Consider the following 12118-nt stretch of genomic DNA (forward strand, 5'->3'; position numbering starts at 1 on the left):
AAAGAAAAAGAAAAAAGAAAAAGAAAGAAAGAAGCAAGCATGGTGGCTCATGCCTGTAATCCCAGCACTGGAGAGGCTGAGGCAACAGGATTGTTGCAAGTTTGAGACTAGCCTGGGCTACAAAGTGAGCTCAAGGCCAGCTTAAACTGCATAATGAGACCCTGTTTCAAAAAGACCAAAAAATAAAAATAAAAATAAAGAAAAATAGAGGGGGCCGGGGAGATGGCTCAGTAGAATAAGTGCTTGCCTGGCAAGTGCAAGGGCCTGAGTTCAATCCCTGGTTCCGCCAAAAAGAAAAAAAAAAAAGAAAAGAAAAGAAAAATAGAGAAAGAAAGAAAGAAAAGAAGGAAAAGAAAAGACAAAGCTAAGACTGTCAGGGTCTGGAATGGGAAGGGGGATATTTAGGATAGGATTTGGGACTGCCAAGTGGAGGGTGGGGCATGGCCTAAGATCAGGCTCCTGCTGTCTTCTGTGGCAGAGCCACCTCACTTTTTGGTTCAGCTCTCCTGCTGGTTGCTGGTCTGATCTCCAGGATGTCCTAACAGACCCTGGGTTCACAGTTCCCAGACACCTTCTGGACGTGGGGCAGACAAGGCTTGGCTGTGGTGATGGGAAGGGAGCCAGTGAGTCATCTGGGCTGTGCTCAGCACAGGGAAGAAGAGGAGAGAAGCAGGACCCTCTAGGGCCCCGCAGAACAAGGCCCTGAGAGTGGAGAAGGGGCACTGCTGAGCCAGGCTCCTCGCCAGCTGGCTAACTCATGAGCTTCTAGTCAGAGAGGCTCGAAGCATCCAACTATGCTAACTCTGTTGAGATGATGTAGTCCTGGGTGGTGGGCACCTGTGGCTTGGGGCTTCATGGCAGGAGAGAAGAGGAGAGTCTAGAAGAAGAACAGGGCCTGGAGGGCAAGGCTAGATGGCAGATGAGGACTGTAAGGTGGAGAACTGGGCCCTCTAACACCCATTTCCTGGAAATGGCCCACAGCCAGGCAGGAAGGGCCCAGGTGTCCAGTCACCCAGCACTGCCTCAGGCCTCCTGGCTTCAGGGGTAGGGGCAGCCTCTGTGCCTGCTGTTCCCAATGCCAGCTCACAGCCCACAGAGGACCCTTTGTTCAAGCTGCCAGCAGTGCCCGCCGGGCAGCTGGGAACAGGGCCCACAGCCCTTACCCTCTCCCGAGGCCTCCAGCCATCAGGCAGTGCCATTCTAGGTTGGCTAGGAAGCCCCTGGCACACAGGGAAGAGCAAGAAACTACCTTCCAGAACTCATGTGGAGGGAGAAACACCCTGGGCTGCATGTGCAGACAGGGGTCTGAAGGCCTGGGAATCTGCATCCAGGGGTCTGGGTGCCATTGGACTCCAAACTCAGATTATCCCCTTCACAGATGGGGAAACTGAAGACCAATAACTTGCCTAGGCTGGTGTGTGTAGGGGATATACACTGTCTAAGGTGGGGAACTCAAGTGTCCAACCTCTGCACCCACAAAGGCAACTCCAGGAGGCACTGGCAGAGCTGTGTCCATCCTGAGGGACCCTCTGGGCGCTATGCTACTACTGCCTCTTCCTTGGGGAGGAGGTGGGGCTGTGGGCCTAAGGAGGGAGATAACCAGAGGAATGGCTGTTCCACAGACCCCTGACTTGTTAGTGTTGGAGCTGTGCTTCTGGTGCTCGTCCTGAGCCATGGAAGCGCCTCTGCGGACGGAGATGGTGGAGCTGGTGCCCAATGGCAAGCACTTGGAGGGGCTACTCTCACTTGGAACTCCTGAAGCCGACAACCAGAGGTGAGTAGAAGAGGAACCCAGTGGAAGCTAAGGACAGCACAAGGCAGGGGGTTAGAGCTGAGCCCCCTTCCCCTGGCCTATGCCTGCAGGGTGGAAGACCCCAGCCAGAGCTGTGTGGAGAGCAGAGGCTTCCTGCAGAAGAGCCTCAGCAAGGAGCCACACTTCACAGATGTGAGCTGGGCAGCTGGGGGTCTGGGGCTTTGTGGGGAGCTTGGACACAGTAATGGGGTACTCTAGGGGCAGCAACAGGAGGCCAAAGAATGAGAAGGGAAGGCCAAGCTGACTCTGCGTCTCGCTGATTCCCCTTACTTCCCCTCAACTCTGGTGCCCACAGTTCGAGGGGAAAACTTCATTCGGGATGTCAGTGTTCAACCTGAGCAACGCCATCATGGGCAGCGGCATCCTGGGGCTCGCCTATGCCATGGCCAACACAGGCATCATCCTTTTCCTGTGAGTGCCCACAGCAAACCGTCTGAAGATGGGAGCCCCGAACGAGCCACCCACCGTGACCTCCCAGGACCTCCCACTTCTCTGTCCAAACCACAGCTGCAAAAACACCCACAGTCAGATAAATATACCTCACTGCCCAGTAAACCCACTGGGTCATGACACAGGGCCACCCTTATAGGCTTGAATCTGTACTGTAATAACGTTTACACATGATGACAACCTTGTGGCCAGGTTTCTTTGGCCACATGCGTCCTTGGCCTGTGGGGCTCTGCCCTACAGCTTGAATGGAAAACATGTTTGTCCCAGGGACACCAGGAAAGGAGGTGCTCAGAGGACAGCCACAGATGTGCTTGACACAGATGTCCCTTTTGGGTTCACCTGGGTCAAACAGGGTGGTATTCACTATTCCCTGGCTCCTGCTAAGCTCACGTCTATGCCTCTCAGAGTTCAGACGTCCAGCTTGCAGACACCTTCCACCATGTAGGCTTCCCACAGTCCCTCCCTCTGCCAGCAAGGGTCCTCCCATTGACCTCTTTCCCTCCTCTTCCCCAGATTCCTGTTGACAGCTGTTGCCCTGCTCTCTAGCTACTCCATCCACTTGCTCCTCAAGTCCTCTGGGATCGTGGGTGAGCCTCCCACCACCCACAGAGGGGTGGGGCTGGGCTGGCTGGGCCTGCTCCCCTGGGTGTCCTCACCCCAGACCCCATTCCCACAGGCATCCGTGCCTATGAGCAGCTGGGCTACCGTGCCTTTGGGACTCCTGGAAAGTTGGCAGCAGCCCTGGCCATCACACTACAGAACATTGGAGGTAAGGCTGATGGCAGATGGGGGGCAGTGGAGGTGGACAAGTCTAGAGGCCAGCTGGTTCAGCTGACCCCAGTACCTGCCTGCTCTCTCTAGCCATGTCCAGCTACCTGTACATCATCAAGTCTGAGTTGCCTCTTGTCATACAGACCTTCCTGAATCTGGAGGAAAACACCTTGTGAGCCCGGGGGGTGAGGGTGGGAGGGATGCCCCAGTCTTCCTGTGTACACCAGACCCCAGAGGCCCATACTGGGCTTTTAGGGGAGAAAGAACACACACACACACACACACACACACACACACACACACTCTCTCTCTCTCTCTCTCACACACACACACACACACACACACACACACACACACACCTGCATGCACGGCTGATGGAGAGGCACAGAGCTGTCAGCAGAACCACTATTTAGTTCCTAATCATTTATGTGTCCTCTCCTAGAATCTGCCAGGAGAAATCACATAGGGCTGGAGGCAGGGTGAAGCTGGGCAGCCGGACCCTGCCTGGCTCCAGCCCCCCATCTGTGAGCACAAGAGCTTCAGGCTTAACTCTAAGTACCTGCTATTCCTGATCATGGGGTCAACCCCCCCCAAGAGATTAAGCCGGGTGTCCTAGTTGCCCATCACTTCAGCCCACACTAACTGGGCATCAGTCTTGTTTTGTGAATGGGGGGAGAGAGAAAATGGGCAAGCCCTACTCTTGGCAGCCCAGATCAGGTGAGCAAAGGGGCTGTGAGTCTGGGAGCAGCTCTGGGTATCAGAAATGGATGAGGATTCAGCCCTTGAGGCAGAACGAGCTGGCCTTTGGGTTTATCTGGACCTTATCCTCTGTCTTCCTGTGCCCCATATTTATTTCCAGCGGGTAGAGGAGGGGTGGAAGAGGCAAGATGCCGATGCCAGGAGAGACTTACAAGGGGTGTAGGTTATCAGTAGAGTCCTGAGATCCCCATGGTAAACACAACTCTTCCTAGAGCAAGAACCCTGGCTTCCTCCTTCCTCCCTTGAGCTGGGCTTGAAAAATACCAGTAGGGACCGCAGTCACAAGGGTCACCAGCAAGAGCTTTCATTCTCACATCACACAGAAATCTAAGGTGCACCCGTTCTGCGGATAGGTATGGGGAAGCTAAGTTATGGCCATATGTTCCTCAGAGGTCACTCAGTGGCCCCCATGGTATCCCTAACTGGGGAAGACAGGAGGTCCCACCCCCAGCTGGATGGGCTCTCACCCTGATTCCATACTCTCATCTCTGCAGAGTCTGGTACCTGAATGGGAACTACCTGGTGATCCTGGTGTCTGTCATTGTCATTCTGCCCCTGGCACTGATGCGGCAGCTTGGTGAGTGTGCCAGCGCTGGTCCCTGGAGGGAAGCTGATGGGACACCAGAGGCCCCAGTCTCACAGAATCTCCTCTGTCTGCAGGCTACCTGGGCTACTCCAGTGGCTTCTCCCTTAGCTGTATGGTGTTCTTCTTAATTGCAGTAAGCCACCCTCCGTGTTGGTCAGGGAAGGGCAGATGGCCCAAGGGAAGCCCCTGTCAGATGGAGGCGGAGGTATCTCTGGGAAGCCTGGATCAGAAGGCAGCCCCTCCCATCTGATCTAAATGTGGCACCATGGTGTCTTTGTAGGCAGCCTAGCCTGGCTCTGACATCAACATCCCTCCCTACCTCAGGTCATCTACAAAAAATTCCAAGTGCCCTGCCCACTGCTCTCCAACTTTGCCAACGTCACAAGCAACTCCAGCCACACAGAGTTGGCTGAGAAGGCACAGCTGCAGCTCTGCACCCCGAGCTACTTCACCCTCAACTCACAGGTTCCAACAGGCCAGGGCAGGGATGGGAAGGCCTTGTTGGGGGGCTTCCTTAACACAATCCCATGTGTCCCCAGACAGCATACACCGTCCCCATCATGGCCTTCGCCTTCGTCTGCCACCCTGAGGTGCTGCCAATCTATACAGAGCTCAAGGAGTAGGTGGCTGGGGCTGGGAGAAAGGTCGGGACTGCCCTGAATTAGTTGAGGGAGGATGGATGAGGGTGTGTGTAGAGGGGAGATGACAAGACCCCAGTCATCTGCTCAGAGGCCTCCACGGCTGCAACAGAGGAGGTGAGTGTAGAAAAGAGATGTCCTTTCTGCTGAATAGTGAGGGTACCAGAGACACTGGGGGCCATGGGATTTCCCAGTGTAGCCCAACTTGTCATCAAAGCCTTTCTCACTGCCCTGCAGCCCCACCAAGAGAAAGATGCAGCACATCTCCAACCTGTCCATTGCCGTCATGTATGTCATGTACTTCCTGGCTGCCCTCTTCGGCTATCTCACCTTCTATGGTATGCCTGGACCGGCGGGGGCAGGGGTGGCAGCCAGACTGGGAAGCAGGGGCTGGACGGAGGCCATGGGACCTTACATACTATAGGTGCTTATTAGGTGTGTGATACCTGACTGTGGCCTGCAGCTGTGGAGGTGAGTCTGTGTACCACTCCCCTCAGAGTCAGGGTACACCGGGCAGCTCAGAGCCCAATGTCCCATGGCCTGCTGACCACCCTCCCTGCCTGCCACAGACAAGGTGGAGTCAGAGCTCCTGCACACCTACAGCCTCGTGGACCCACTTGATGTGTTGATCCTGTGTGTGCGTGTGGCCGTGCTGACAGCAGTTACACTCACAGTGCCAATTGTTCTCTTCCCGGTGAGCCAGAAGGCTGGTGGTGGGGCTTGGGGATGAGCTGGCAGGACCAGCAGGGTGATGCCTGCCCCATCTGCCCCTAGGTGCGCCGTGCCATCCAGCAGATGCTATTTCAGAATCAGGAGTTCAGTTGGCTGCGGCACGTGCTCATCGCCACTGTCCTGCTCACTTGTATCAACCTGCTAGTTATCTTTGCCCCCAATATCCTGGGCATCTTTGGGATCATCGGTAAGAGTCTGGCCCTGCTATGGAACTAAAGGTATTGCCCCAGGGAATTCTGCAAATCCTGACAGATCCCCGAGTTCACACCCTACATTCAGCTGGTAGCTGCTGGTCATGTGCACATTTTTATTTTGGCTTCCTATCTGAACTTTTGTCCTTGAGGCCATTATAATTTTTTTTTAAGACAGTGTCTTACCATGTGGTTTGGACTGGTCTTGAGCTCATTATGGAGCCCAGGGTGGCCTCAAACTTGTAGCAATCCTTTTGCCTCAGCCTCCTAAGTGCTGGTATTACAGACATGTGTCAGCAAGTCTGGCTGCGATCTTTTTTGAAGGCTCAGAACCATTGAGTCAGTAAGACCTCTTTGGTACTGGGAGTGGTGGCTCATGTGTATAATCCTAGCACACAAGAGGTAGAAGCTGGGGCTGGTGAGATGGCTCAGTGGTCTAAAGCACCTACTTGGAACAAGCTTGGCAAAGCACAGGGACCGCGGTTCAATCCCCCAGCACCACATGCCAGCCGGCCGCGCCCCCTGGTGGGCTGAGCTGGCCACACACACACACACACACACACACAAAAATAAAATAATAATTAAAAAAAAAATAAGATCATATGCTTAAAAAAAAAAAGAGGTAGAAGCAGAAAAATTGCAAGTTGGAGCCCCATCTGGACAACTTAGCAACTTAGTCTTGTGTTGAAAAAAAAAAAATGTTAATGTCTTTAGTACAGGGTCTTCAGGGTCTCACTACACAGCTCGGACTCATAGTGATCCTCCTATTTTCAGCCTCCCAAGCGCTGAGATTACAGGCGCGTGCCACCATGCCCAGTCTCAGTCACCATCTCAGCGCACCCTGGGAGCAGGGGCAGGGCTGGCATGGCATGCCCGGGATCGAACCCTAGTCCCTGCATCTGCCTAAGCAGGCACTTTAATCCACTGAGCCATCTGGCCAGCCCTCTTGTGTTGAAATTTTTTTAAGTTTTTTTTTTAACAGAGCTGTGATGTGACTCAGTAAAAAGACTCTGGGTTCAGCCTGGATTCAATCCCCCAGGGAAGGAAAATCGAGCCACAGCAGGTTGTATTCTGTTTTGTTTGTTGTTTTGTTTTTGGTGTCAGGAGTTGAACTCAAGACCTCATGCTTACTAGGCAGGTGCTATGCCACTGAGCTAAATCCCCAGCCCAGCAAGCTGTATTCCGGAACTCAACATCCTGTTCATCTCTCTGTCATAACTTGTCTTTCCTCATTGCTGGTCTCATTTGCTGACATTGCTATTGTTCATAGAATGAAGTGAGAGGTTGGTAGGCTCCCCAGACCCACTCAGAGCTCTCCAGTAAAGTAAAACAGCTCCAACAAGGAACACTTGATCTCACTGAAGGTCTGATCCAGTCTCAGTGAAGAGCCTGGCACGAGCCAATGGTGCCCAAGCTTTGTTCTTTGCAGGTGCCACGTCCGCCCCATGCCTCATCTTCATCTTTCCTGCCATCTTCTACTTCCGAATCATGCCCACCGAAAAGGAACCTACAAGATCCACCCCCAAAATTCTGGTGCGAGGGGCCTCAGGAGGCCAGCAGGCTGGTGTGGGGCTAAGGGGTTTCCCTGACCTTAAACCTGACCTTTTCTCCTGGCCCCACAGGCCCTGTGTTTTGCTGTGCTTGGCCTCTTGCTGATGACCATGAGCCTGAGCTTCATCATCACTGACTGGGTCTCAGGGACCAGCCAGCATGGAAGAAACCACTAGGAAGCCCCTGTCCTGTTTACTTACCCTCGTGTCCTGCCCAGATTCCCCAGCCCCTCCCCATCCAATGGCCAGTCACGGGGAGAAAGAGGGGAGAATGGCACGTTTTAAATACTCTGGCATTTGGCCTAGCCTGTGTCCTCTCCTTGGAAGGTTTGGTGGACCAAACCCCTTTGGGCCACCATCTGGTGGGCTCTAGAGCTGCTTGGGCTCCCTGAGCTGGGAACAGGGTAGAGTTGTCACCTCAGATCCCACCAGAACACTTTGTGCCCCACAGCTGTATATGCTGAGGCCCGGAAGTTGCCTCCTGAGGTCTACAGCACAAAGAATCAGATACCAGGCCTGCAGCCACCCTCTGGCCCTGCTACAAGGCCAGGGTCCACACCCAGAAGCCTCCTCTCCCTCATCCCACCCATTTTCCCTCTTTCTATCCCTCTGGCCCCTTTCACACAGAGGCTCAGACCCTTGAATACTCTTGTCCTATGCTTCCATCCTCCCCCAGGAGGAGACCCTACTCTACTGCTGACTGGGCCCAGCCCAGAAGATTCTGCTGGAATGGGGCTATTGTGGGCAATGAGGGACCCCAGCTGTCCCTTTATCAGCTCCGGGGAGGCTGGGCCTCCCCCACCACAAGCCTGGGCCATCGCTCACATTCCACCAGTGGAAGAAACTCTGAGCCCAGTGTCCTGCCCTTGGGAACCAAAGATCCCAGGGGCCAGATGGAGCAGGGCTGGGGAGGCTGGCAGTTCTTTTATAAACCTTACATTTAAGACCTATAGTGTCAGTATTCTTGGTCTCCATGGCCCCTGGGTTTCTGGAAAGTGGGATTGAGGTAAGACATGGATGGTGATGGAGGACTCCTCGTCTCCTTGCCTGGATGAGGGTGAGGACAGGACAAGACCCCCTCCCCCTACCTCGTGTCTCCTAAACGAACCAGTGGCACTCTCAGACCCGGCTTTGCACTGGGCCTGAGCCAAGTGTAGCACAGACCTGCTTTCTCACGGGGTGAGGTGGGGAGGAATTAATGAGGCCCCAGGAAGCGGAACAGAGAGAGGCCTCCGGAAGGAGGCAACGTGAGGTGCATTCCCAGCAGCTTCACAGAGGGTCTGAGCTCTGCAGGAGTCCCAGGAAAGGCCCCCTGCTTTCCCTTGGCTTCCAGGCTGCCAGGTCAACCCCCTGTTCATGTCTTGAATCTGGGAACTAAGGTCCAGGGATCTTGTGTCCTGTTGGACTGGTCTTTTTCTTAAATCAGATTTTATTAGTGCATTTTAGATATACATAATGATCACATCCATCATAAAGCATTTGTACCTGTACACGATATAACTTTTTTTCCCCCATTCCCCTGCCCTCCTTCAACCCCTTGATCTTTTTTTATTATTAGCAAAATCCACTGCAAATAAAGATATGTTGGGAAGGAGGGAGTACCAGGCCAGCAGGAGCTGCAAGGAGGCCGGCAGGCAGCCCAGGTGTCCTGCCTGGGTGAACTGGAGGTTTTGTTGTTGTTGTTGTTTGTATTTTAAGGAAAGGTCTACAGGGTGTTCGGGGTCTCACTACTAGATCAGACTCTAGGTGATCCTCCTGTTTACAGCTTCCCAAGAGCTGGGATTACAGGCATGCACCACCCAGTGTCAACTGCTGTTTCAGTGCACCCAGGGGGTGGGGCCAGCACAGCAGGCCCAGGGATCGAACCCTGGCCCCTGAGCCTGCTTGCATATGCTTTAATCCACTGAGCTATTTGGCTGACCCTAGCTGGGTGAACTGGGAACCTTGCCCCTGCCTCCAGCAGGCCTAAACCAGCGGCAACACCACAGGATGAGCTGCCCAGGCCTTGGTGCCAAAACCTCATTAAGAGAGACCCTGCACCAGGCTAGCCCACTGAGGAAAGGACATCAGGAAAAATCCAATTTGTACTTGCAAGGCAGCTGCCAGCTTGAGAAAGCCCTGAAGAAAGAACTCCCTCAAGCTGGTGGCTGCCTGGCCCACAGCAGGGCCAGCTGGGCAGAGGGGAGCTTCCGGAGCCCCGTTCCCATCAACCCTAGGCGCCTAACTCCAGCCTGGAGAATCACTCAGAAGTCCCGTGGCCCCAGGAAAGAGCTGGACACTGGCCTAGAGGTGGATGCAGCCCAGGGCACTGTTGTGAGGCTGTTCTCAGGAGTCTCTGGGCTCTTTCCTTCAAGTGGGGAACCCCAGGCTCCTGGGATGTGTGCACCTTAAAGGTTCTGTGGGCAGACCCTAGGAGTCTTTTCACACACTCCCTACATGCACAAAAGGCACAGAACAGAGCAGCAGCAGAGCACTAGGCCTGGCTACAGGCCTCAGACCAGGGGAATCTGCTAATAGTAGCCCCAGCCCACAGCTGGAGCTGGGGCAGGACTGGCCCCCAGAAACCACCTCTGCCTGCCAAGTCAGGCCTTTTCCAGTAGGGTGGGGACAGGCCATGTGGCCACCTCTAGATTCAAAAGCCATATGCCCATATGTCTGTGAAAATAAAGTGTCCTTATCCCTGACAAGTTCCAGACATATAGCTCCCATGAAAATGGATCTGCAGACCTTTGAGCATCATTGAGCATGTTTCTTACCTTGGAATTTTCACCAGGTTTTTCATTTCCTTATGCTTTAAAAAAAATTATTCTGGCCAAACTCAGTAGTGCATGCCTTGTAATCTCTGCATTTAGGGAGGCTGAGGTGGAGGACAACAAATTCAAGGTCTACTTGGGCAATTTTGTGAGACACTGATTCAAAAAATAAAAATAAAGGAGGGGAGCTAGAGATGTGGCTCAGTGGTAAAGCACTTCTGGGTTGCATCCTCAGTAACCACCTCAAACCAAAAATTGAAAATTTTTGTTGTAATTAAAATAGTGACACACTAGAGCAGCCAGAAAGCCCAGCACAAAAGTCATCTATACTTCTTTTTCATTGTTTTCCTTTTTTTTTAACCAGGGATTGAACTCAGGTCCTTGAGCTTGCCAGGGAAGCACTTATTCCACTGAGCCACCCCACAGCACCCCCTTTTGGCATTTTTTAAAATGTTTTTGAGACAGGGTTCTGCTACATAGTTCAGTCCGGACTTGAACTTATTTTGCAACCTACGCTGCCCTCCAACTTGCAGCAATCTTCCTGCCTCAACCTCCCGAGTGCTGGGATTACAGGAACACTCACCCTCTTTGTCCATGCTTTTTACAGAAACTGAACATAATACAGGCTATAAAAAAAAAAAAAAGACTGAAGCTTTGGTTCCTGGCACATCTTCTTTACCCACATGCACACCCACAATTTGCTTTTCGATTGAAGAGGGTTTTGTTTATTCTACACATATTTTGTTTTTGTAGCTCTGGGGTTTGAGCTCAGGTCTTTTACAGTTAGATGAGTGTTCTACCATTGAGTCCCACCCCCTGTCATTTTACTGCCATGTACAGAGAGCTCTGAAGGTCCCAGCACTGTTGCAGCACCTCCAAGTACAGGAGGGAGCCAAGGGACAGCCTCTGCCTTATTGCACTCTAGAGGTGGGACTAAATTCAGAAAGGAAATAGTAAACACAACCTCTAAATTATATTGCTGATTAGAAGATCCTCTGTGCTGCTAAGTATGATGATGCACGCCTGTAAACCCAGCACTTAAGCAGCTGAGACAAGAGCTTCACCCTAAGGATAAGGGCAGCTTGGACTACATAGTTCAAGGCCAGTCTGGAATGCATCACAAGACCCTATTTCAAAAAGAACAGAAAATGTTCAGTGCAGTGAGTAAAAAAATCAAGGTAAAGTCAGTGGGAAATGGGGGAGGGGAGGATCTGGATGGACCTCACTAAAGGAGAGATTAGGAGAGAGAAGTCACATGGAGCCCTTCAGGGGAAGGCTCCTGTCTGTAAGATCAGGCAGTGTGCAAAGATCTGAGGCGGAACATGCCTGTCATGTGAGAGGATCAGCCAGGAGACTGTGTGGCTAAGTGAGACAGGAGAGGATAGAAGTGGTGGTGATAATGGGGGACAATATGAGGCCCTATCAGCCAATAGAAACTTTGGATTTTTTGATGGGAATATGGGAGCCAAAACTGGATCACGAAGAGAGGAAGGAAGGGAGCAGGATCTGATTTGGTAGTTTTGTATGCATTACTCTAGCCGCTGCATTGAGGCTAGGTTCTGGGGTGGGGTGGAGGGCAAAGATCAGCCTGACACATCAGCTACTGCTGCTCTTCCAGTCCTGTTGGGAGCTTAGCCCGGGAGGCAGCAGAGTTGGTTAAGTGCTGGGATTGTCCAAAAGATAAAGGTGGTGGGTTCCCTGGTGGCTTGGATTTGGGAAGAGAGGTAGAGATGAATCAGGGTGACTGTAAGACTATCTAGGAATGGAAGGGCCACTGTAGGAGGATAGGGTGGAGGCAGGCTTGGAGGGAGATCAGTGAGAAAGCCAGCATAGAGCCAAAAGGCTGACTATATGCCCAAATATATATATATATAT

The 12118-nt window shown here is 52.7% G+C and overlaps 1 protein-coding gene across 2 annotated transcripts in view; it reads left to right on the plus strand.

The window, feature by feature from the left end:
• Nucleotides 1-8438, plus strand: part of Slc38a3 (solute carrier family 38 member 3) — a 16186-nt gene extending 7748 nt beyond the window's left edge. The window contains exons 2-16 of one of the 2 annotated variants that reach the window (XM_023706112.1): nucleotides 1612-1774; nucleotides 1864-1945; nucleotides 2109-2224; nucleotides 2777-2850; nucleotides 2940-3032; nucleotides 3125-3206; nucleotides 4288-4370; nucleotides 4454-4512; nucleotides 4704-4844; nucleotides 4919-4998; nucleotides 5255-5355; nucleotides 5587-5711; nucleotides 5792-5936; nucleotides 7370-7473; nucleotides 7563-8438. In XM_023706112.1, the coding sequence (XP_023561880.1) occupies nucleotides 1674-1774; nucleotides 1864-1945; nucleotides 2109-2224; nucleotides 2777-2850; nucleotides 2940-3032; nucleotides 3125-3206; nucleotides 4288-4370; nucleotides 4454-4512; nucleotides 4704-4844; nucleotides 4919-4998; nucleotides 5255-5355; nucleotides 5587-5711; nucleotides 5792-5936; nucleotides 7370-7473; nucleotides 7563-7667 (1491 nt within the window). In that variant the 5' untranslated portion in view covers nucleotides 1612-1673 and the 3' untranslated portion in view covers nucleotides 7668-8438. The remainder of the gene's footprint in view (nucleotides 1-1611; nucleotides 1775-1863; nucleotides 1946-2108; nucleotides 2225-2776; nucleotides 2851-2939; nucleotides 3033-3124; nucleotides 3207-4287; nucleotides 4371-4453; nucleotides 4513-4703; nucleotides 4845-4918; nucleotides 4999-5254; nucleotides 5356-5586; nucleotides 5712-5791; nucleotides 5937-7369; nucleotides 7474-7562) is intronic. The other variant, XM_004625123.2, reaches the window with a different exon arrangement.
• Nucleotides 8439-12118: the final 3680 nt, after the last annotated feature.

The sequence above is a fragment of the Octodon degus genome, unplaced genomic scaffold (assembly GCF_000260255.1).
Source record: "Octodon degus isolate 3935 unplaced genomic scaffold, OctDeg1.0 scaffold00008, whole genome shotgun sequence".
Classification (NCBI taxonomy): domain Eukaryota; kingdom Metazoa; phylum Chordata; class Mammalia; order Rodentia; family Octodontidae; genus Octodon; species Octodon degus.